Genomic DNA, 25656 nt, shown 5'->3' on the forward strand with positions numbered 1-25656 from the left:
CTTCTATCAAACTACTTAAGATCCAGGAAATTTAAAGGTTTACTGTGGCAAATCCTTTTGCAAAGCAATTAATCTCTCCTTAATAATAGTTTTTAAAGTACAGATTCCTCCAAAACAGCCAAACTTATAAAACATCAAACATCCATTTATAAGCCAATTAAGTCGTATTTATAAAATCTTTACAATTGTTCAGGGGTCCTACACAAGGGAACTCAGGCTTTTAGACTCACAGTGAGGTGCCCAGGCAAGGCCTCATTAACTGAGTTCAGCTGTTCAAGGCACAAATTATCCCTCGCTTTCTGTGTCTACACATGGCTTGTGGCCTTACTCTTTCAGGCAATTATTTGAGAATTTACTATTTGGGGCACTGCGATGCAATGATGGTAAACATCAAGCAGGGCTCCAGAGTGCGATGATCTAATGAAGAGGAGGCGGCCTAACAGTAAACGAGCACAGCAACGTAATGTAACAAACGCCATTACAAACCGAAGTGAGGAAGCCCGTTTGGAGAGGCACCTAAATTAATATTTGAGAGTAAATGTAAGTCTTCCTAGCCAGGAGAACGCCGGGCTCGGAAGACCAAGAAAGGTCGAGGCGGAGGGGGTGAGGAGGAGTACTGTAGGCAGAGGGCCCTGCAAGGGCAAAAGGCGGAGGCTCAGAGAGAACAAGCTCATTCACCGAATATCAAGTAGTTGGTAGAGTTGGAGCAGAGTGTGGCCTGAGCTGAAGGAGACAGGACACGAGGCCACAGTGTGTGGGACCTTCTGAGTCGGGCTAAGAATGGAAACAACCAAGTTCATTCAGTGGACATCCCCTCCGTTGGTCTCTGCACTAGCAGCCGGCTAGAAAGAAAGATGGTGTTAAGTTAGGGGGTGTGTGAATCACATGTCCAAAAATTAAGTGACAGCTCTTTTGGGCTGTCAATGCCTCTTCTTGTATTAGTTTGTTCCACAATGCCATCTTAGGGTGGCATCTGAGAATATAAAATTTCAAAAGAGCTTCAGAAAGAAACAGTAAGGGAGGTACAAAGGCCCCATTGCTCCCGAGCATGAGAATGACACATGTAAATTAACATTTGAAATTAAATTTGTTCTGAAGTTTCCTTTTATTATAATCTAATTGATATTCACTGAAGTCGAAGCAAACATACAGAAATCAGTGTTGCGAATTTAGTCATACACTCACAATCTTTAAAAATTGCAGGGGGATCCCTGGGTGGCACAGCGGTTTAGCGCCTGCCTTTGGTCCAGGGCGTGATCCTGGAGACCCGGGATCGAATCCCACGTCAGCCTCCCGGTGCATGGAGCCTGCTTCTCCCTCTGCCTGTGTCTCTGCCTCTCTTTCTCTCTGTGTGTGACTATCATGAATAAATAAATAAATAAATAAAATAAAAATAAAAATTGCAGGGATTACTCCCAACACTTGTCTTCCTGTACCAAACTGAAGGTGATAAAACATCTACTAGAAGCTGAAGAGAGGGACAAGGCCAACATGTTGTCTACTTGAGTTTATTCTGTTCTTAAAAAAAAAAAAAAAAAAAAAAAAAAGGCGAGGGATGGAGGGAGAAATAACCCATAAACACTGTGAACAGGAACCAAGACTCCAAGACTTGGGTGTACTCCCCCTACCCTCGACCTCGGTTCTCCAAGAGATGCCCACCCACCCAATTTTCTTATAAACAAGACACCCAAATCAGCAGCAAAGGTACCTGGGGTAGTCACTGAGATTTTCAACACTGGGAATGGGAAGGAGAAAAGTCCAAAAAATAGGAGTTGGGAAGAAGAGGGAAGGAATGACGGCGAGGCCAGGCTCTGGAGGACGGAGTTGGGCCATGAGAGATGGAAGTGAGTCAGTATGGGGGGTTACCCCTCCTGACTGCTGCTGCCCACATTCCCCAGGACCCCAGAGAGCCCCATGGTTTGTTCTGCAGTCCATTCCCTATTCCCCAAAGGCCTCACAGGCCCAGCTCCAAGTCCTCGAGCTCCACCTCGAGCGCCCTCCTCCTTGCTAGCTTCTCCAGCTGCTCTTTGCTGGGCTGGCTGATTTCCCCAGCCTGGATCCGTTGCTGCAGCTCTTCCACCTGCCGAAGCTTCTTCTTTAGGTTCTTTATCTTCTTGGCCTTCTCCGTGGTGGTGGCTGAGTCAGGCTGGTCAGAGGCTGCTGCTGGGGCTGCCCGGGAGCCCTGCGGAGCACTGGGGGGTTGGGCAGTCTCTCCCAAAGACACCTTCTCGAGAGTCCGGCTCAAGGCCTCTGCCTCCCCCTTCTCCTGCTGCTGCCGCCGCTTCTCCTTCCGCTTCAGGTTGCGTTTGGCTGTCTTGGAGAGGCCTGGCTCACCACCTTCAGGCCTGGATGGGGTGACAGGAGCAGTAGCCTCGGGGCTCAGACCTGGGGGCAGTTCCGGTTTACTCTTGAAAAACTTCACATACTTGTTCTCATACCTGCAGGGGAAGAGAGGCCAACAGTTTCAAAGAATCACTGACTGTTGGAGCCCTCTTCTTAATCCCCCCTTTTTTTTAAGATTTTATTTACTTATTCACGAGAAACACACAGAGACAGGGACATAGGAAAAGGGAGAAGCAGGCTCCCCGCGGGGAGCCTGATGTGGGACTCGATCCCCAGCCCTGGCATCAGGCCCTGAGCTGAAGGCAGATGCTCAACCGCTGAGCTACCAGGTGTCCCCCTTCTTAACCTTTGAAATCATTTCACCCTCTCACTTTCTTGCTTCCTTCCTCTCCTGTGGTCTCTGTCCAATTTTCCTCTGTTCTGCAGGCTGTGGGAAGGTCTCTAGGTCTTAAAGTTCCCTATTTCGGAATGCTAATTGGACGTTCTGATGAACAGAAGCCACAGGAACAGGTCTAGACACTTAAACCCCCCTTGCTCATCTCTGAATCCAAGCCCCATCTCCTCTTCTTTCTCAGAGAGCTGCTCCCTCCTTCCATTTTCTGGGGTCTTGGGATCAAAAGATTCTTCTTTTCTGTTGAGACCCTATTAAATACCCCCTCCGCATGCCTAACCACGCACACTGGGACCTCCTCCTGGGGCACATAGCCTTCTTTCACCCTCCGCTGCTTGCGCCAGGTCCCGTCAGGTCGTTGTGTTGAGGCGATATATTTGCCTGCAAAAACAGAATCAAGTTAGACAGTTACTCTTCCTCATTTTCAAATAGTTCCCAATTTGAAAGAATGCATGAATGCACACAGCTTTCCTCAGCACCCATCCAGCCACCAAATGCAATCATGAAGTCATCTTTTTCTCCCATCAATTCGCTTTTCATCATTATTCACTGAGTGCCCAAACCCTGTATCATACACCATCCTTGCCCTCAGGAGTTTTTGTTTTGTTTTGTTTTTATAAAGATTTTACTTATTTTAGGGACGTCTGGGTGGCTCATTGGTTGAGTGTCTGCCTTCAACTGAGGGCATGATTCTGGGGTCCTGGGATTGAGTCCTGCATCGGGCTCCCTACAGGGAGCCTGCCTCTCCCTCTGCCTGTGTCTCTGCCTCTCTCTGTGTCTCTCCTGAATAAATAAAAATCTAAAAATAAAATAAAGATTTTACTTATTTTTTTTTTTTTTAGATTTTATTTATTTATTCATAGAGACACAGAGAGAGAGAGAGGCAGAGATACAGGCAGAGGGAGAAGCAGGCTCCACGCAGAAAGCCTGACGTGGGACTCAATCCAGGGTCCCCAGGATCACGCTCTGGGCTGTAGGCGGCGCTAAACCCCTGCGCCACGGGGGCTGCCCAGATTTTACTTATTAGAGAGCACAGAGGGAGGGATAGAGAAAGAGAATCTTCAAGCTGACTCCACGCTGAGTGCAGAGTCTGACACAAGGACCTCATGACCCTGAGATCATGACCTAAGCCAAAACCAAGAGTCGGATGCTTAACAGTGATCCAGGAGCTCCAGGAGTTTCTATTTTTACACTATTTTCTATTTTTAGTCTACCTGGCAAGATAGGATAGGCAGAGGAAGAGTTTAAAACAAAAACAAACACGACAATAGCATGGGGACATCAAAAGGTAATAACTGAATAAGAGGCCAAAGGGGGGCAAAAACAAGAAATTGTAGGAAGGAGAAATGACTGGAGATGTAGAGAGGGGAAGTCTTAGTAAGATGGGTCATGAAAGGGGCACCTGGGTGGCTTAGTCGGTTGGGCGTCTGCCTTTGGCTCAGGTAATGATCCCCAGATCCTGGGATGGACCGCTGCATCCTGGGATGGACCCCATCCCTGCTGGGCAGGGAGCATGCTTCTCCCTCTCCTCCCCACTTGTGCTCTCAAATAAATAAATAAATAAATAAAATCTTTGAAAAAGAAAAAAATTTGGGTCATGAAAGATGGGTCATGAAAAATAGGTCAACTTCTAAGAATCCATACTACAAATATAAAAGTACCGGTACACAAGGATATATGTAAAGGGTGTTTGTTGCTGCATTAAAGTAGCAAAAATTGAAAGCAACTTTGGTGGCCATCAGTAGATGAATCCCTGAGTACACACTGATCATCCACATGATGGAACACCGTGCTGTGATGGAAAAAAATGTCAGGTGTAAGTGCACTGACTCTGGCTTGAATCGTGCTCATGATATACCAAGTGGAAAAAGCAAGTTGCAGGACAGTGTAGAGAGTAGTTACCCTCAAAGTTTTTTATTTCAGGATCCTCCTCCACTCTTATTTGAAATATTACCCATTTTACTATGCAATATTAAAAAAAAAAAAAAAAAAACCCAGGGAAGCCCAGGTGGCTCAGCAGTTTAGCGCTGCCCTCAACCCAGGGCACGATCCTGGAGACCTAGGATCGAGTCTGTCAGGCTCCCTGCATGGAGCCTGCTCCTCCCTCTGCCTGTGTCTCTTGTCTCTGCCTTTCTCGCTCCTGTGTTTCTCATAAATAAATAAATACAATCTTAAAAAAAAAAAAAAACACCCAGGGATGCTTGGGTGGCTCAGTCGATTAAATGCCCAACTCTTGGTTTGGGCTCAGGTTGTGACCTCGGTGTCCTGGGATGGAGCCATATGTGAGGGAGTCTGCTTAAGATTCTCTCCCTCTACCCCAACCCCCATAATCTCCCAAATAAATAAATCTCAAACAAACAAACAAAAAAAAAAACAAGGTGCCTGGGTGGTGCAGTCAGTTAAGCATCTGACTCTTGGTTTCAGCTCTGGTGGTGGCCTGGGAGTCAAGAAATTGAGGCCCTGCACCGGGCTCAAAGCTCAGCTCCAAGTCTGCTTGAGATTCTCTCTGCCTCTCCCTCTGCCCCTCCTGCTCTCTTGCTCTCTAAAATAAATAAATAAATATTTTTTAAAAAAACACCCATATCTGTTAATCTTGTCTTGTCAGAAAAGTCTTTAATGGGAAGCAAGCTGTCAAGATAACAGTGGCAAATACAAGTTTTCCAGAATTCTAATTTTTACTTGAAGGTTTGGGATTTTACCATTGGCAACAGATACTGTCAGTCAATTTTCTTTCAAATGACAGGTTTGGTTCCTTCACTTTCAGGAAAATGCCTATCAGATACCCGGTTCTCAATCACTAGTTTGTCAGTGGTTCTTTTAAGTAAAAGTGGTGTTCCATGAAAAGGAAGCTTGTTTAGCTTGCCCCTTTGTGGACAATTGTGCCAGTGCTTTTCCTTCTACTCCACCTTACTTCAGTACAGTCCAGTGTTTCATCCAAGCTTCCCATTTAGTCCACAGAGAAGAGTAACTTTCAGTTACAAAATGAGTAAATTCTGGGTAATCTAAGGTACAGCATGGTAACCACTGACAACAGAACTGTATTGTATACTTGAAAGCTGCTAGGAGAGTAGACTTTCACAACAAAATGGCAATTATGTGAAGGATGTGTTATCTAACCTTATTGTGGTAAACATTTCATGATATATACATGTGTCAAATCATGACATTGCACATTTTAAACCTACACAATGTTATATGCTGATTATATCTTAATAAAGCTGGAAAAAAGTAAGATGTGTATTCAAGGGCCAGGGTTTAAAAAAATTAGTAAATCTGGGTAGCCTGGGTAGCTCAGTGGTTTAGCGCCACCTTCAGTCCAGGGTGTGATCCTGGAGACCCCGGATAGAGCCACATTGGGCTCCCCACATAGAGCCTGCTTCTCCCTCTGCCTGTGTCTCTGCCTCGCTCTCTCTCTCATGAATAAATAAATAAAATCTTAAAAAATAAAATAAAATTAGTAAATCTTATTGCCTAATCAAGGATATTCTTAAGTGAAACTGACATTATTTACTGCAAGCACGTAGTAGTGAAGAGCACAAGGAGTGGGAGCTTGGTGCAACCAGATTGATTGGTGCTAAGAGGCCAGCAGTTTTACCTGCCTTTGATTTTGCACCCTTAAAGCAAATATCAATCCAGCAAAGGCAATTAGCATTAGTATATAATAAAAAGTTATGTTTGCAGACCTCCTGACAGTCTCTTAGGGAACCCCCAAGGGTCCTAGACAACATTTTGAGAACTGCTGGCATAAGGTATGCTCCCAGTCTTGTGGGGGCAAGAAGCAGCACTTAACAGTCCATTCGGTCTGTGCACAGGGGCAAGGAGAAGGGTATGGAAAGACACATACCAAGATACCAAGCTTTTAATGCAGTTATCTTAAGAGGGGTAATCTAGAAGCAGTAATAGAAACCATTAACCATTAATATATATACTTGCTACCCTCATAGATATCTTTATTTATACCATTAGTGTTTTTAAGAATCTTATATTTACATATATATGTTGTATTATGTTTTGTGTATTTTTTTATTTTTTTTTAAGATTTTATTTATTTATTCATGAGAGACACAGAGAGAGAGGGAGAGAGGCAGAGACACAGGCAGAGGGAGAAGCAGGCTTCATGCAGGGATCCTGACATGGGACTCGATCCCGAGGCCTTCAGGATCACGCCCTGGATCGAAGGTGGCGCCAAACCGCCGAGCCACTGGGGCTGCCCTGTTTTTTGTTTTTTTAAAGTAGGATCCACAGCCAATGTGGGGCTTGAACTCACAACCCTGAGAGGAAGTCACATGCTTCACCAACTGAGCCAGCCTGGTGCCCCATGCATTTTTTTATTTTTTTAAGTATTAGTTTTTAAAAAGAAAGAAGGGTTTGAAAAAGAAAAAGAAAAAGTCAAGTCCAGGGCCTTCCACATGGATTATATATTGTTCCATGAACTGGCTTTTTGTTCAAAATGAAAGTATCATTAATATATTAAAACTAAAAAAAAAATTTAAAGAAAATAGTTAAGATCTGACAGGTAGAAGAGATGGGACAAAGAACAAGCAGGCAAAGAAAGGCACGGATGTGGAAGGGGCATGGAGTATTTACAGAACAGAAAGTAAGAGGAATCCAAGTGAATCAGATAGTTCCTGTTAGGAAATAATAAAAAACGGGGCTAGATCCTGGAAAACCTTAAACACCCGGTCAAGGAATTTGAAGTTTTTCTGGTGAATGAAAGAGAGGCACTGAGCATACTGCTTGCCTAATTGCAATAGTTTGGAGTATAAACTGAAGAATGAAAAAGCTGAGGCTTCATGGAAGGGGACTGACTGGAGTTGGGCTTTAAAGAAAGAGTCAGGGCAGCCCGGGTGGCCCAGCGGTTTAGCGCCAACTTCAGCCCAGGGCGTGATCCTGGAGTCCGGGGATTGAGTCCCGCGTCAGGCTCCCTGCATGGAGCCTGCTTCTCCCTCTGCCTGTGTCTCTGCCTCTCTCTCTGTGTCTCTCATGAATAAATAAATAAATAAATATCTTTTTTTTTTTTTAATAAATAAATATCTTAATAAAAAAAAAAAGAGTCAAACTCTTAAGTGAACAAGGAGGCAGAATAGATTCTAAACAGAAGTTCATTCTGAACAAAATACCACACATGGGAATGGAGATGGCCTGTTGGGGAGACAGTGGCTGAGTCAGAAGGCTGGTGTAAAGCTGGTGTAAATGAGGGGAGAACGTGCAGACCTTGAAATGCCAGCTAAGGAGGTTACTATCTGGTACTTGGCATGCATTCAATAAATATTTGTCCAATGAATGACTCTTTTATCCAAAGCAGTGTTTTAGGGCAGGATGAAATCTGGCAGGATGAAAAGGTGAATTGGAAAGGGAAAACACTGGAGACTCAGGACTCAGGGGAAAAAAGGGTGCAATAACCCTGGCACAAGAGACAGAACTGTCTGAAACCGTGAAAAAGGAAAGGAAGAGACTGATGCCAGAAAAGAATTAGCAAAGAATCAACAACACCTGGGAAGTCACTGATTGAGGAGGGGTAAGGAGCTAAAGTAAAAAATAATTGAACGCCTTCAGTAATTCCAATCTTGACAATTTAGCACTAAGGAAATACACCAAGAGGAAAACACAAAAACAGAAAAAGAAGAAAGGGAGAGATAATTAGGTGAAAATTGTGGCATTATCTATAAAGAGCTAAAAATTAAAAGCAAACTTCAAGTCCAGGTATACAGAATGGTGTATAATACATCCATGAAAAATGATAATGGAGTGCCTGGCTGGCTCAGTCAGAAGAGTGTGCGACTCTTGGTCTCAGGGTTGCGAGTTCAAGTCCCATGTTGGGTGTAGAGGTTACTTAAAAATAAATAAATAAACTTGAAAGAGACCTGAGCTCCTGGGTGGCTCAGTTAAGCCTCTGCCTTCAGCTCAGGTCCTGATCCCACAGTTCCGGGTGGAGCCCTGCGCGGGGAGTCAGGCTCCCTGCTCAGCCAGGGAGTCGGCCTCTCTCTCTGCCCCTCCCCCTAGTTGTGCTCTCTGCTACTCACTCTCAAATAAACTTTAAAAAGACAATTTGGGGGTCCCTGGGTGGCGCAGCGGTTTGGCGCCTGCCTTTGGCCCAGGGCGTGATCCTGGAGACCCAGGATCGAATCCCACATCGGGCTCCCGGTGCATGGAGCCTGCTTCTCCCTCTGCCTGTGTATCTGCCTCTCTCTCTCTCTCTGTGCCTATCATAAATAAATAAAAATTAAAAATAAAAAATAAAAAGACAATTTGGGATCCCTGGGTGGCGCAGCGGTTTAGCCCCTGCCTTTGGCCCGGGGCGTGATCCTGGAGGCCCCAGGATCGAATCCCACGTCGGGCTCCCGGTGCATGGAGCCTGCTTCTCCCTCTGCCTGTGTCTCTGCCTCTCTCCGTCATGAATAAATAAATAAAAGCTTTAAAAAAATAAATCTGCCTAACATTTAATGAAATGGTATATTTATATAATTTCATTATGTTTTACATTATGTCATATTATTTAAAATTTTGTTTTTAAAAATTATGTCTTTTTATTTTTTTAAATTTTTATTTATGATAGTCACACAAAGAGAGAGAGAGAGGGTGAAGCAGAGAGAGAGAGAGGGAGAAGCAGGCTCCATGCAGGGAGCCCAACATGGGACTCGATCCCGGGACTCCAGGATCACACCCCAGACTGAAGGCGGTGACAAACCGCGGGGCCATCGGGGGCCCCCTGTTATACATATTTTTAAGTTCAGACAAGAATGTGCAATATGAAGTCAGGTGATTAGATTATAAATATTCTTTCTTTTTAAGAATGCACATTAATGTTATTTCATTGTGGGTTTTAAAAATATCTCATTTGGGGCACCTGGGTGGCTTAGTCAGTGGAGCGTGCATTTCTAGATCTCGAGTTGTTGTTTAAGCTCTATGCTGGGTGTGCAAATTATTTAAAAATAAAATCTTTTTAGGGATCCCTGGGTGGCGCAGCGGTTTGGCGCCTGCCTTTGGCCCAGGGCGCGATCCTGGAGACCCGGGATCGAATCCCACATCAGGCTCCCGGTGCATGGAGCCTGCTTCTTCCTCCACCTGTGTCTCTGCCTCTCTCTCTCTCTCTCTGTGACTATCATAAATAAGTAAATAAAAATAAAAAAAGATTTAAAAAAAAAAAATAAAAATAAAATCTTTTTTTTTAAACTTTATAGTCACTCGAGTTTTGTTTTGTTTAGATTTTATTTGAGGGCAGCCCTGGTGGCTCAGCGGTTTAGCGCCGCCTTCGGCCCAGGGCCTGATCCTGGAGACCCAATATCGAGTCCCACGTCGGGTTCCCTGCATGGAGCCTGCTTCTCCCTCTGCCTATGTCTCTGCCTCTCTCTGTTTGTCTCTCATAAATAAATAAAATCTTTTTAAAAAGAGAGAGAGATTTTATTTATTTGAGAAAGAGCACACACGAGGTGGGGGAGGGACAGAGAAAGAGGAAGCAGACTCCCCACTGAGTAGAACGCCTGGGGGGGCGGGCAGGGCTCCATCCCAGGACCCTGAGACCCAGACCTGAGCCAAAGGCAGACGCTTAACTAACCGAGCCATGCAGGTGCCCCAAAGATAAAATGTTTTAAAAAAAGAATCTCATTTTAGGTTTCAAACCTAAATGGCTTGGAGAATGGGTACAAAATAAAGAGTGAAATTACCTTTGGCCTGGTGATTTATAAAGATTTTGTGGAGGGCAGGGACCTGTTGTGATCTTTGAAAGATAAGCAGGATTTAGGCAGGTAGAGGTGGGGGGTGTGGTTATGAGAAATGACAAGAAAGGAAGTATTTCAGGCCTATGGGACGACACAAAGGGACAAATCAGACTAGTCAGGACCCCGCTTAAAATCCTTTCTGGGGACACCTGGGTGGCTCAGCGGTTTAGCACCTGCCTTCGGCCCAGGGCATGATCCTGGAGACCCAGTATCGAGTCCCACATCGGGCTCCCTGCATGTGTCTCTGCCTCTCTCTCTCTCTGCCTCTCTCTCTCTCTCTCTCTCTTTCATGAATAAATAAATAAAATCTTAAAAAAAAATCCTTTCTGTATTCCTATTGCCTTCAGGGTATTTACAAGGAGGAGAGGACCACACACAAAAGGCCTTGTTAGTGTCCAGTCTCTGAGCACCAAGTCACTCATACTCTACTCCAGCCACTGAAATATTCACAAATCTCACCAGACCTGTGTCTCTTATTATTTAAGCTTTTTTGCTTTGCTTCTTTTGGCCTGGAATAGACTTTCCTTGATTCTTATCTTAGTTAATTCCTATTGGTCTTTTTTTTTTTTTTTTTTTTTTTTTTTATGATAGTCACAGAGAGAGAGAGAGGCAGAGACACAGGCGGAGGGAGAAGCAGGCTCGTCTTCCCTGACCTTTCCACCCTAAACCAGGTTAGAAGTAGCCCTTTGTGCAATACCTTTGTGCATGGCACCTGTTTTGGCTTTATTATGCTAATGATGAACATAATTGTGTACTTCCTTGAGAATAGAGACTTTGTCTTTGATCTCTGAGGCAAAGGGCCTGGCCCATAGAAGGCTGTAATTAATTCAAATTAATAAATAAAGAGGGGTGCGTGGCTGGCTCAGTCAGTAAAGCATGTGATTCTTGGTCTCGGGGTTGCAAGTTCCAACCTAAAACTGGGGATAGAGATTACTTATAAATAAAATCTTTAAAAAAATTATTTCATGGACTCCTGAGTGGCTCAGTGGTTGAGTGGTTGAGCATCTGCCTTCCAGCTCAGGGCAGGATACAGGGGATCAAGTCCCACACCAGGCTCCCTCCGGGGAGCCTGCTTCTCCCTCTGACTATGTCTCTGCCTCTGTGTCTCTCATGAATAAACAAAATCTTTTAAAAAAAATGAAAATTTAAAAATTATTTTAGGGGGATCAGAGTGGCTCAGTCAGTTAAGAGTCAGCTCAGATTATGATCCCAGGGTCCTGGGATTGAGCCCCATTTTGGGTTACCTGCTCATTGGGGAGCCTGCTTCTCCCTCTCCCTCTGCCTGCCACTCCTCCCCCTGCTTGTGTGCTCTGTCAAATAAATAAATAACATTTTTAAAATAAATAAGTAAATAAATAAGTACATTCTTTTTAAGTAAATAAGTAAATTTAAGCATCACATTAGAGAACAAGAACCTAGTATATTTTGGGCAAAAGCAAATGTAATAGGAAAAGAGACTAGAAATAAATTAGAGTATGAAAGTTATCTAACCTCCTCTTGAGTCTGGACTTAAGCTTCAGACTGTGGGAGAACACTGAAGGCCAAAACCAGAATACAGAGGATCTGCTCAAAGCAGTGCTTGAGGATTAACCTCAAAATGTGTAATATAAACTAAAAATAGAACCAATGAAAATAATAGCACAATAAGGAAAACCCGATTTAAATGGTCTCTATGGGTATTGAAAGGAAAATCAAAGAGAAATTCATTATGAAGAATAAGTTGACCTGAGCCTGAAGACTGCCAAGATTTGAATGAGAGGGACAGAATCATTAAAACAGTGCTGTATGGGTTTAATCTGGTGCTTTTCACATGTATTCTCTTATTTTTCACAACATATCTGTGGGTAAACCGGGCATACGGTAATAATATTTATCCACACATGGATTTTAAATGTTTATTGAGCACTTGATGTTGTGCTAGGCACTGTAAGGAGCTAGAGATACAAGAAATAAAGCAAGCAAGGGTCTTGCCTTTTTATAGCATGCATTCTAGTGAGGAAGAAAGGCAATAAATAGGAACACAAACTAATTACAGTATCACTCTTGAATGTGCAAAATTTGGAGAATAAAAATCACTGATAATACAAAGAAAATCCAACACCTGAAACGACTACAACACTGTATGTTAACGATATTGGAATTAAAACAACAACAAAACCACAAAGAAAGCCCAGAGAAGATGACATTGTTGTGAAAATAACTAATTCAATTCTAGACAGGCAGTGTTTTACATGAAATTAAGGAGAAAAGGACAATGCTTGAAACAGATATTTAAGATAATTGCACAAAGATTATAGTTCAAGGCTTAAGACCAGTAAGAATGGATGAGAAAAGACAGGGTCATCCATCCTCACTGGAAGCTCTGGGATGCAAATAACCCGTTATCACCTATTTTATGTTCTCTTGCTTCTATTCTCTGGCCTGCATGCTATCCAAAGTCATAATGAAGTCATAATGAAGGGAGTGGTTTGGAGATTCCTACCCCTAGAAATAAAAACCAAGGGCAGGATATCAAGATTTCCAGGTTCCAGGTTTCAGATTACCCTTGAGAGAGTAAAAAACTACAGATTAGAGATGACTACTATAAGAACTTGGTAAATCTAGTTATTTTCCCACATCTGCTGTTTCGTAATCCTTAATCTGTTGCTTTAAACTGTAAAGGGCCTCGTTTTCAGGGGCGGCAGGAACACAGTGAAGAAACAAGACAGCAAGCAAGGCCCAGGAGAACTCTAAGAGGTTAGGTGGAAGTGACTGTTAAAGGGGTGTCGAATCCCTGTGACCTGCTTCAAGTAAGAAAGGAGATCTGTGTGACAGATCTGAGCCTGGAGATGACTTCCGGGCCAAGAATTATAACCCAGATGTGGTTTCTAACACCTAGAGAAAATATAGAAAGAAAAGATCCAGTATGGAGGAATGACCCTGGAAAAACCGTCATGATCATCTTCCTCAAGAAAGAAAAGGTGTCAGCAGTAACAGCAATTCTAGGGGAGATAGACAGTGTTATGCCATGGAGACCAAAAGAATTTTAAGGACACCTGATTAACGGTATTAAATAATGCACAGAGATAAAGGAAAAGGAAAATTGAGAAGAAAAAGATTACCTATTTTGACAATTTGGAAATTTCTAGTTATCTCCAAGAATATAGCTTCAGAAAAGTAGTCAGAAACCAGACTACAAATTAATTAAATGTAATAAACACTTATTAAAAGCCTCCTATGAAAAATAAACAAACAAACAAAAACAAACAAATTAATAAAAGCTTCCTATGAGGGGACACCTGAATGGCTCAGTGGTTGAGCATCTGCCTTTGGCTCAGGTTGTGATCCCTCAGTCAGGGGATGGAGTCCCAGGGATCGAGTCCCTCACTGGGCTCCCCATGGGGAGCCTGCTTCACCCTCGGCCTGTGTCCCTACCTCTCTCTCTCTCTGTGTCTCTCTTGAATAAAGAAAGAGAGAATGAGAGAAAAAAAGAAAGAAAGAAAGAAAGAAGAAAGAAAGAAAGAAAGAAAGAAAGAAAGAAAGAAAGAAAGAAAAGAAAGAAAGAGAAAGGAAAAGAAAGAAGAAAAGAAAGAAAAAAGGAAAAGAAAAGAAAAGAAAAGAAAAGAAAAGAAAAGAAAGAAAAGAAAAAAGAAAAAAGAAAAAAGAAAAGGAAGCAAGCAAGAAAGCTTCCTATGAGAAAAGTACCCTACTAAATGCTACAGGGATTATAAAGAGGAAATAAAATGGTCCCTACTTTTAAGCAATTTGGGGCCTGGGTGATAAAGCATCTGTCTTCAGCTCAGGTCATGATCCCAGGGTTCTCGGATTAGGCCCTGAATCGCATCACATTGGGCTCCCTGCTCAGCAAGGAGCCTGCTTCTCTGTCCCTCTGCGTGCCGCTACCCTGCTTGTGCCGCTACCCTGCTTGTGCACCCTCTCTCTGAGTCAAATAAATAAATAAAATATTTTAAAAATATATCAAGCAATTTCTGGTCTTAAGTAAGAAAAAGGGTGGGCAAGTTAGGCAAGGAATAAAAACAAAAATATCAATGTCTTAGCTATCTTTTTTTTCTTTTTTTTTTTAATTTTTTTTATTTATGATAGTCACAGAGAGAGAGAGAGAGAGGCAGAGACACAGGCAGAGGGAGAAGCAGGCTCCATGCACCGGGAGCCCGATGTGGGATTCGATCCCGGGTCTCCAGGATCGCGCCCTGGGCCAAAGGCAGGCGCCAAACCGCTGCGCCACCCAGGGATCCCTGTCTTAGCTATCTTAAGAGACACTGACACATACTGGTAACAGATCTCAAGAGAATAAATAACCACACCCTGGTTGGTAGGGGAAAGTGACAAGAAATCAGGAGAAGCTCAGGGACCTGATCTTAAATATTAAATACTAGGTAGGAAGTAGTAATAACAGTGACAGATGAGTGGCTGATATTTCTGCAGGCAGAGAAAGGAAGGGAAAAGGGCCTTCTAAGAGGAGTAACAACCAGCAAAATCATAGCAATAGAAAACTCACAACATGTTAGAAACCCATAGGAAAGAGCATTTATTAACAAGTGGCTACACTGCATCAGGAACTTTAGATTCTTTACTAGATTTCTTTACTGAATCTAGACAACAGGTATTTATTATCCTCTACAGCTGGAAGTTAAGGGTCTTCAAGAGGTTAAAGATGTGTCCAGGATCAAAGGCACAATGCTTTTCTGCCTTCTACAGTTTCACCCAGTTTTACCGGGGGTTACGGGCAGAGACCCAGCATGTGGTGACACTATACTGAAAAGTGGTTTGTGCTTGTACTAAAGAGTACTATCTAAGAGTGAATGGTATACGTGTAAACTTCACAATCAATTCCAAAAAGAGCAGCTACCAGATGATGAGAAATTCAATAGCTTACCCAAAGTTACAGTCAATAAGTTGCAGAATTCAAACCCAGGCTGTGGGTTTGTTCCACAGGCTGTGCATTTTACACTACCATTGCACATTGTGTTATAAATGAATAGATACAAAAAAGTTCTACCTCACTAATAATCAAAGAAAATATAAATATAAAACAATAAAAAAATATAATTTCCATCTGTCAAAGCAGTAGAATTTTTGAAGATGAGAATACCAGTGTAAAGACGTGGTTAAACCAGCAATCAGGGAAGCCTGGGTGGTCCAGCAGTTGAGTGTCAGCCTTTGACTCAGGGCATGATCCTAGGATCCAGGATCGAGTCCCACATCGGGCTCCCTACAGAGAGGCCACTTCCCCCTCTGCCTGTGTCTCTGCCCCTCTCTCTCTGTGTCTCTCATAAATAAATAAATAAATCTTTAAAAATAAATACATAAACCAGCAGTAATTGGTGGTAAAACCCCTTAGAAAGCAAGTTGGCTTACACAGCAAGACAATAAAAGGTAATCCTATTGTTTACCAGCATTTTCCAAAGCTTTTCTTATATAAAACACTACACTTCCATAAGATATTAACAAGGTTACCCCAAAAAATGTTATATAAGTTTGGGCAATTCTGGCTTAAACATAAACAAAAAGTTTGCTTTTATCATCAGGACTTAAATGACTTAATGTGTTCTCATTCATGTGAATATCCATAATAAGAGGGTCATTTACAGTTTTCCCAAATTTATTTGACCACAGGAACCTTATTTTTGTTATTTATTTTGTTTTTACTTATTTTGTAGCACATCTCATAAGGCTACCAAGCATTCTGAGGATCATATTTTGAGAAATATAGCCATTTGGTATGATCCCAATTATGTAAAATTATAGATATGCTACATATGTGCACAGAAAGAAAACTAAAAGAAAGTGTAACTATAGTTTTCTTTGGGTTCTAGAATTGCCGAATATGCATGTGACTTATATTTTATACTACTTACAAAATCATTTTCCAAGCTTCCTACAATCAACATGAATTAACTCTATAATTAATAACAAATAAATACATACTTGTACCCTCTAACTTAGTAATTCTACCTCTGGGAAATCAATCCTAAGAAAATAACCCTAAATGCAGGCAAAAAAAATATGCAACAAGGGGTGTGAGGGTGGCTCAGTCAGTTAAGCAGCTGCCTTCAGCTCAGGTCATGGTCCCAGGGCTCCGGGACTGAGACCCACATTGGGCTCCTTGCTCAGCGGGGAGCCTGCTTCTCCCTCTCCCTCTGCCACTGGCCCTGCTTGTTCTAATATATGAATACATTAGTTTTTTAAACTTATGCACAAAAATATTCATACAGGGATCCTTAGGTGGCGCAGCGGTTTGGCGCCTGCCTTTGGCCCAGGGCACGATCCTGGAGACCCGGGATCGAATCCCACGTTGGGCTCCTGGTGCATGGAGCCTGCTTCTCCCTCTGCCTATGTCTCTGCCTCTCTCTCTCTGTGTGTGACTATCATAAATCAATAAAAGTTAAAAAAAAATATTCATACAGTTCTTCTAACAAAAATTCTGGAAATAATCTAAAAGTCCAATAACAGAAGAAACATAAGAGAGGATGTGTGCCCAAACAATGAAACACTCTGCCAGTATTTTTTAAGTATTTAAAAAGAGTTTCTAATATCAAGAAAAAATATTTTTGGCATAAGGTGGAAAGGTAAAATATAAGTGTATGTACCATCAAATTCAAAAATGTTTTAAAAACGCACAGAAAAAACAAAGATCAGAAGGACAGGTGCCAAACTAAAGAGTAGACACTGGGTGGATGATTTATACGGAACAAAAATTACATACGTAAATCTGTCCTTAAGGAATGGTATTCTAGCAACAGTGTGTCATGTGAACTAGTACAGAGAGACTGGAGATAGGGACAACTATTTGGAAGTCACGGCAATATTTGCAGGATAAAGGAAAATGGAATTTAATCAGACACACAGAATGACTCAAGTACTATGCTTGATACTTTGCATATACAATCTCTTCTGATCCATATAATAATCCTTACATAACAATAATAATTACAGATCCATTTGCTGAGCACTTTCTATGTGCCAGAGATGTATTCTTCATTTAAATTTTAATTCTCAGGGTGCCCGGGTAGCTCGGTGGTTGAGTGTCTGCCTTTGACTCGGGCCCTCAAGCCACAATCTCGGGGTCCTGGGATCAAGTTCTGCATCAGGTTCTCTGCAGGGAGCCTGCTTCTCCCTCTGCCTGTGTCATTGCCTCTCTCTCTTTCTCTGTGTCTCTCATGAATAAATAAAATCTTTTTAAAAAGTAACTAATTTTAATTCTCACAAAAATCCTATGTCTGTAGGAGTTATTATTCTAATTGATGAGAAAACTAAGGCTTAAATTCCCAAAGCTTAAAATTCTCAAGGCCAGCTGGCTGACAAGTATTGAAGATGGGATAAGAATAATGGCAGTAGAAATAGAAGAATGACATTTTGACAACTGGTGTGTGTCAGAGGATGGGGAACGAGAGGAATAAAAGATGATGCAACAAAGAGTAACAAATACAACAAAGATACCTAGTGCTCTGATCTTGGTTTTCTTTTCTTTTTTTTTTTTTTTTTAAGATTTTATTTATTTATTTGAGAGAGTGACAGAGCAAGCATGAACAAGGTGGTGGGGGATGGGCAGATGGAGAGGGAGAAGCAGACTCCCCTCTGAGCAGGGAGCTGATGCTCAGGACCCTAGGATCATGACCTGAGCCGAAGGCAGATGCTTAACCACCTGAGCCACCCAGGCACCCCTGATCTTGGTTTCTTCATACCATTCTCCAGTAAAAGGAACAGGGGATCCTTGGGAGAAATGGCTGATTCTAGGACCGAGACAGGAAATCTAAAAGACAAGCCTGGAGCATCTTCTAATGCGAGAAAGTAAGTTAGAGATAAAAAATAAATAAAAACAGGGATCCCTGGGTGGCGCAGCAGTTTGGCGCCTGCCTTTGGCCCAGGGTGCGATCCTGGAGACCCAGGATCAAATCCCACATCGGGCTCCTGGTGCATGGAGCCTGCTTCTCCCTCTGCCTGTGTCTCTGCCTCTCTCTCTCTCTCTTTCTCTGTGACTATCATAAATAAATAAAAATTAAAAAAAATAATAAATAAAAAAATAAAAACAAAAACCTACACTGTTGGGGGTATGTCAAAAGGACACAGGGCCAACTGAAAGAGCTCCCAATTCCCAAAGCTGGAACATTTAAGCAATAAAACAAATAGTATTGGAGTATAACCCAATGTCCCTATTTCTATAAATAAATGACTGAATAAGTCAATGGAAAAGACATAAATCTGCAGAAAAATTCCAAATAACGTATGTAAAGACTCCATCTTTAAGAAGGAAGCATAACTTCCTACACTTCAAGTGTGCGAGTTGTGAATAGAGCCTTTCTTATAGACGATAGTATGAAAAGAGAATAAAAATAAGGGTAACTTTACAGTGGAAAAACCTTACAAACACTACTTCAGCCAGGTGATCAGTCAGAATCAATAGCAAAAAAAATCATGACACATACCCTTGATATGATGAAAACGAAACTTTTCCTTTGCAGTTGTACCACAAAAACACATAAGCCCAGTCTAATCATGAGAAAAATATCAGCCACATTCCAAACAAAGGCATCCTATAAAATACTTGACTAGTACTCCTCAGCACTGTCAAGGTCATCAAAAACAAGCAAAGTCTGAGAAACTGTCACAGCCAATAGGAGCTTAAGGAGACATGAGAAGTAAAAGTAATGTGGTATTTGGGATGGGAAGCTGGGACAGGAAAGAAAATTAGGTAAAAACTAGGAAACCTGGGTAGCCCAGGTGGCTCAGCAGTTTAGGGCCACTTTTACCCCAGAGCCTGATCCTGGCGACCCAGGATCAAGTCCCACGTTGGGCTCCCTGCCTGGATCTCTGCCTCACTCTCTCTGTTTCTCATGAATAAATAAATAAAAATCTTAAAAAAAAAAAAAAAAAAAAAACCCTAGGAAACCTGAATAATGTATAGATCTTGGTTAATAGTTCAGTGATTGTAATAACGGTACCATACTAATGTAAGGTTAAGATGTTAATAACAGGGGAAACTGAGTGTAGCATATATGGGAATTGTCTGTATCATCTTCTCAAGTTTTCTATAAATCTAATACTGTTCTAAAAAATAAAGTCTATTTAAAATTAAAACAAGAGAGATGGTGCAGAAAGTTGATTTGGGGTTGGCTGGGACAAGGATGTCACTAACAGAAATAAAGAAGGAAAAAATTATATCGATTTTGGGCAGACTAAATTTAACAAAACTGTAAAGAATTGGGACAAATAAACAGTAAGGAAATGAAAACAGTATGTGTAGACCTGATATTCAAGAAATCTGGCTGTGAACAGAAAGAAACAAAAATGACAGGCCTTGATGCTTCAGTGAAATAGAAAGTGGGGGGAAAAAAGTGAAGCCATCTGCCATAGGAGAGAGAATTAAAAGGGAGGGTCACAGAACGCTGGAAAAGGTTGGGGGAAAGAGCCACAGTAGAATTTAAGCAAACCAAGAAAAAAGAATTGGAGAGAAGCCGGGATCTTGGCAGAAGTTAACACTAAGTTATACTACACTGAATGTGCTAGTTTTGCACTTTTTCTCTAGCCATGTGCTGTGGCCTAGACGTAGAAGCCAAGAAAATAGGTGATGAGTATGATTCAAGATAACAGAAGTGCTTGCTAAGTATAGAAGTTCAAAATAAATGAGGAAAAGCAATGAAGATAGTATCAAAGTGGCTAGTCACCAAGGTCTAGCAGAGCAGCTTCAAAGGTAGTCATGAAGGTACTGGTAGATGCGATCAAATGGGAAAGGTCAAGAACCTAAGACGGGCAGAAAGCAGATTCTCTGGATATGAAATAGTGAAAAAGGTAACTGGTGGGAGGCTAAAGTAACGGAGAGCATCATCTCAAGGGGAAGTGGTGTTACAGAGTAGGTCTTAATTGTAGCGATTCTGATGTGGACCTACTTTATTTATTTATTTATTTTTAAATTTTATCCATTTATTTGAGAGAGAGAGAGAGAGAGAGCAAGCAGAGGGAGAAAGACAAGCAGACTCCGTGCTGAGTTCAGAGCTCAACGTGGGGCTGGATCTCATGACCCTGAGATCACGACCTGAACTAAAACCAAAACTCAGTCACTTAACTGACTGAGCCACCCAGGTGCCCCGATGTATAGCTACGTTAAAAATACAAAGGAGAGGCGCCTGGGTGGTTCAGTTGGTTAAGCGGCCAACTTTTGATCTCAGCTCAGGTCTTGATCTCAGGGTCCTGAGTGCAAGCTTTCAGCTGGGCTCAGGAAAACAAAAACAGGGATCCCTGGGTGGCACAGCGGTTTAGCGCCTGCCTTTGGCCCAGGGCGCGATCCTGGGGACCCAGGATCGAATCCCACGTCGGGCTCCCGGTGCATGGAGCCTGCTTCTCCCTCTGCCTGTGTCTCTGCCTCTCTCTCTCTGTGTGTGACTATCATAAATAAATAAATAAAAATTAAAAAAAAAAAAAGCTTTAAAAAAAAGGAAGGAAAACAAAAACAAAACAACAACAACAAAAAAAACACAAAGGAAAGTCAACCATCTTGTGCTGAGGAACTATAAGACCAGAATATTTCAAAGATGCTGGAGACACTGAGAATAAGAGCAAGAAACGGGATCCCTGGGTGGCTCAGCGGTTTGGCGCCTGCCTTTGGCCCAGGGCGCGATCCTGGAGTCCCGGGATCGAGTCCTGTGTCGGGCTCCCGGCATGGAGCCTGCTTCTCCCTCCTCCTGTGTCTCTGCCTCTCTCTCTCTCTCTCTATGTCTATCATAAATAAATAAATAAATCTTTAAAAAAAAAAAAAAGAGTAAGAAACACAGTGGAGAAAAAAGTGATGCAACAGGTCTGGGTCCTTACGGGCAATAAGTGATGGCCCTGAGGTTTTAGAGAAAATGCTACAATTGCATGGCAATACCTTCCACAAAGATTAGAGTGACAGTGGTAGGTCAATGATCTGGAAGTAGTAAGACAAAGTAAAAAAAAAAAAAAAAAAGCAGTAGAGTGAAATGTGGTATCTGGATTTTTGTGAAATAGGTTTTAAGAAAATAGTTGAATAAAGAAAAGTATACTGAACAGTAAGTAATATTTTCAAAGCTCACATTAAAAGGAGCCAGTAGAAGAAGGATCTTCTGTAGAGAACAGAAGAGGTTCTGTGCACCACTTTGAAATGTGAGGCTGGAGACAAGTAGCAAAGACCTGGCTTGTCATAAGATACCACAGGAGAGGTGGGCTGAGACCTAAGGAACATGGAAAGTAGCAAAGCAAGAAGCATAAAGGGCACAATTCAGAGCACAGCAGCACACACAGTGTCACGTCTACAGGAGACTGCATGTACACAGCCAAGGCCACAAAAACCAGTAACACCTAGCCTTGCACAGCTTTTTATAAATTGTTTTCATATATGCTATCTTACTTGATCGTCACTAGGTAGATATTCTTAGGCACATTTTTCTAAAGATGAGGAAATCAGGATGGGACAAAACCAAAATGAAAATACTGACTTCCAGTTTTCAACACATCAACCTCCATACACCTCAGCATCTCCACCAGCCAGGCCGGAAACTCTTCTCTAGCCAGAATCGTGGCTTCTATGAACTTGTCACAGGGCTTGAGAGGCCACTTAGACACCTCCTGTTTGCCTTCTTCCACCTCAGACCCCTCGACTTTTATCACCACCACCACCAGAGAAGGTACAGAAGGGTGATGCCATCAAGAAGAAAACTCAAGCTGAAAGTTATACTCGATTTCTCTTCCCTTCACACCTCTGAACCTCAGTGACCCAAAAATGAAGGCGAGGGAGAGAATGGAAAAAGCACTCAATGGCAACGAAAAGGTCTTTAACAGATAGAGCTTCGAGGAAGAGAACCAAGACGGGGCTGGGGTAGGGCATAGGGCAGGTACAGCTGCCAGGTGGGGGAGGGGAGCAGGGGTAAAGCTGGAATTGGAGGGAACTGAGAGTATAGGAGTTCCCACGCCTGGAGCAGCCAAGAGAGATATGGGATCTCCAGCTGCTGGAGAAAAGCTACGGGCCTAGGAGGGTCCTGGAGCAGGGACCTCACTGAAGGACCCCAGGGTCTGGGTGACCGGAAGCAGGGACCCCCAAACGCGAGACCAGAAGGGGGCGCAGGTGACACCCCACAGGAGAGAATGAATGGGGAAGGCGGTCCGGAGGGCGGGGCAAAAGGAGGGGCCCCGAGATGGGCGGGGCACAGACCCCTTTCCAAGTCCGAACCCCTGCCCCGAGAGCCCGGGGAGAAGCGGCTCCGCGCCTCCCGCACTCACCGCCGGTCTCGTCAGTTACATAGGGAGTCGCCATCTTGAAAACGCAAACCACTTCCGGCGTGAGCGGGCTGGGGTCCCGCCCCCCTCCCCACCGGAAGTGGAGTCCAGATCGTAGCCAGCCACCATTTTAGTCTTAAAGGGAGAGTGCACCATTTCGTGGACGGAGGCGGCGGAGGAGCCGAAGATTAAAAGCAGCTAGAAGCTAAAGACTTGAATAAAATAAAAGCCGGAGGCTGTAGTAGGGCCACTGATACCAATATCGGGCGCCTGGTCCGTGTGAGAGAAGTTCCGGGGCGCGGCCCCTCCGTCCGTCCGGGGCCTTCGGGGAAGAGGGGCAAGGCCCACCGGCACCCGGAGCGCGGGCCGGTAGAGGGGTCAGGCCGGGCCCTGCCCCCGGGCCCCTGGGCCTCGGGCGCGCACCGGCTGCCCGGCCTTGTCGGGGGCCGTCCGCTCGGCCCCGCACGGCCCGGGCTGCCCCCGAGATCCCCGGCCGGCCCGGCGGCCTCCTCGGGCCGGGCCCCGGGGTCGGAGGGCAGGGCGGAGGCCTCTGGGCGGAGCCACTTGGAGTCTCATTAACCTGGCGCAGGTCTGGGGGCCAGGCCTCGAGCCGGAGTCGGCCGCGTGCAGGGCCCCTCCCTCCGCCCGCCGGCCGGTGCCTCCCGCTCCCCGGAGGGACCCAGAGGTCGCCCCGCAGCCCGGGAGCGGCCGGCGGCCGGCGGCAGGCTCCTCTCCTGGGGCTTGGCTCCGCGCCCCCGCTGCGCTGCCCTTCCCCGCGGATCCTTGACCCCCAGGCCCCCCCCCTTCGGGCTACGGCTACGTTAACGTCCCCTGCACCGCGAGGGGCCGGCCTCAGGGCCTACCTCCGACACTAGGCCGCACGCGCTTGAGAGAGGCAAGAGCGCTGCCTAACTTCCTAAAACTTTGATAGGAAGCTTTGAAGTTTTCTCAGGTCGTCGCTTGTGGTCCATCCCCTGCTCCACCTTCCTGTCATGCACCAGAAGCCCAGCTGAGAAGGTCCCAAATAGACCCATTTAGGGGCGCCCGGGTGGCTCTGCGGTTGGGCGTCTGCCTCGGCTCAGGGCGTGACCCCGGGGTCCCGGGAGGTCCCCTGCAGGGAGCCTGCTTCTCCCGCTGCCTGGGTCTCTGTGTCTCTCGTGAATACATAAATAAAAATTTTTAAAAGACTCACTTAAACACTGATTGGCACTCAATACACAGTTATTCCCAGTGTTCTAACACTGCCATTCTTTTTTTTTTTTTTTTTTTTTTTTTTAATTTATGATAGTCATACAGAGAGAGAGAAACAGGCAGAGACACAGGCAGAGAGAGAAGCAGGCTCCATGCACCGGGAGCCCGATGTGGGATTCGATCCCAGCTCTCCAGGATCGCGCCCTGGGCCAAAGGCAGGCGCCAAACCGCTGCGCCACCCAGGGATCCCTAACACTGCCAATCTTAATCCCTGCTGTCTTTTTTTTTTTTAACTGTATTTTATTTATGAGAGACATAAAGAGGCAGAGACACAGGACTCCCAGGATGCCCAGATAACGACCCAAGCCCAAGGCTGACGTCCAACCACTGAGCTACCCAGGTGCCCCAACCCCTGCTCTCCTACAACAATTGGGCTTCAGCCTCACTGGGTCAGCATCTTGACCTTAGTCTTGTTACTAATGATTATTAGAGGTGAGAATGCGTAATGAAGCCTTTAACTGGAAGGATGCATGGATCAATGGACCTTTCTGCAAGAGAGAATCCTAAAGTCACCAACCCTAGGCCCCTCCTTGTGCCCCAAACATCTTGCCTCAGCTCTGGGGTTGACAGGAAGTGAAACTCAATTGTGCTATTATGTGCCCAGCAGACCTGCCTGGGTCCCAACCCTGGGCCCCGGATATGACCCCCACCCACACCCCCACCATACACACACCCTGAGAAGGAAGAGGGGAAAGAAGAGGCTGGGGAGAACAAGGCTGTTGTTTTTTCCTTTCCCTTTGTTCACTGCGGTTTCTTTCTTTCTGATTTTTATGATGTGGTTGATTAAAGAAATGAGCACCTGGAACAGTAGGCATTATACGCCTCCTCAGATGTTTCTTGGCCTTTCTTCCCCTCCCACCCCCACCAATAACTGAGGAAGTTTGATGGAGCACAGATCCTAAAGAAGACACAACCCTAGAGTATGACTGATTTCATCCTATTCCTTATTAGAGAGATCACCCCATGCCCCACTTTGAAGTCTCAAAAAAAAAAAAAAGTCTCAATAGGAGCAATTTAACTTCAAGTAGAGACATATCCAAGGATGATGGAGTGTAAAACACAAGTCATATGTAGGGTGGTATCACTGCTAGTGTTATCTGCAAGCAAAGCTGAGTGCCTTTAGGCTTATATCATTCCCAGATTTCTAGATCAGAGGTCCAGGGGCAGAAAACTGGAAGACTGTAGGGAATTTGTTATTTCTTATATGTTTAGGATGGCTTGGAGTAGGGAAGCTTTAAACACACACACAACACACACACACACACACACACACACACACATGCATACACACACCAAGCCACTCTTTGATACAATTCTTAAGCTAGGCTATATCTTTGGTGTCCTACAGAACTAAACACAGGACCTGATGCATAATGGGCCTTCAAAAGTGCTTCTGATTCCTTATGACTAAAGAGATCATATAGGAAGGGGAGATGGGGGTTCTGACTGGGTCAGTGGGTGGAGCATGGGACTCCATTTCAGTGCTGTGAGTTCAAACCCCATGCTGGGTATGGCTGTTACTTCAAAATAAAATAAAATAAAATAATTTAAAGGAAGGGGAGATAAAGGATGGGGAGTAGCAGGGCCCTTGTCTTTTGAAGACTGGGAGACAGGAGCAGAGTGACAGACCTTCCCCAACCCCTGCCTCCCTCAGATCTCCAGCTCAGGTGCAACAGTACTCCCAAACCCTATTACTCAGCAGCTACATTTCCGATAAAAATGGAG

At 44.1% G+C, this 25656-nt stretch overlaps 1 protein-coding gene across 1 annotated transcript; it reads right to left on the reverse strand.

The window, feature by feature from the left end:
- Window positions 1-1081: 1081 nt before the first annotated feature.
- On the reverse strand, window positions 1082-23182 carry PYM1 (PYM homolog 1, exon junction complex associated factor). Its single transcript, XM_026001992.2, has 3 exons — window positions 22684-23182; window positions 3022-3115; window positions 1082-2438 (listed from the first exon to the last, which is right to left on the reverse strand). Exons 1-3 carry the CDS (start codon window positions 22715-22717, stop codon window positions 1955-1957), a joined length of 612 nt encoding a protein of 203 aa, XP_025857777.1. The 5' UTR covers window positions 22718-23182; the 3' UTR covers window positions 1082-1954.
- Window positions 23183-25656: the final 2474 nt, after the last annotated feature.

The sequence above is a fragment of the Vulpes vulpes genome, unplaced genomic scaffold (assembly GCF_048418805.1).
Source record: "Vulpes vulpes isolate BD-2025 unplaced genomic scaffold, VulVul3 u000000697, whole genome shotgun sequence".
NCBI classification, from domain to species: domain Eukaryota; kingdom Metazoa; phylum Chordata; class Mammalia; order Carnivora; family Canidae; genus Vulpes; species Vulpes vulpes.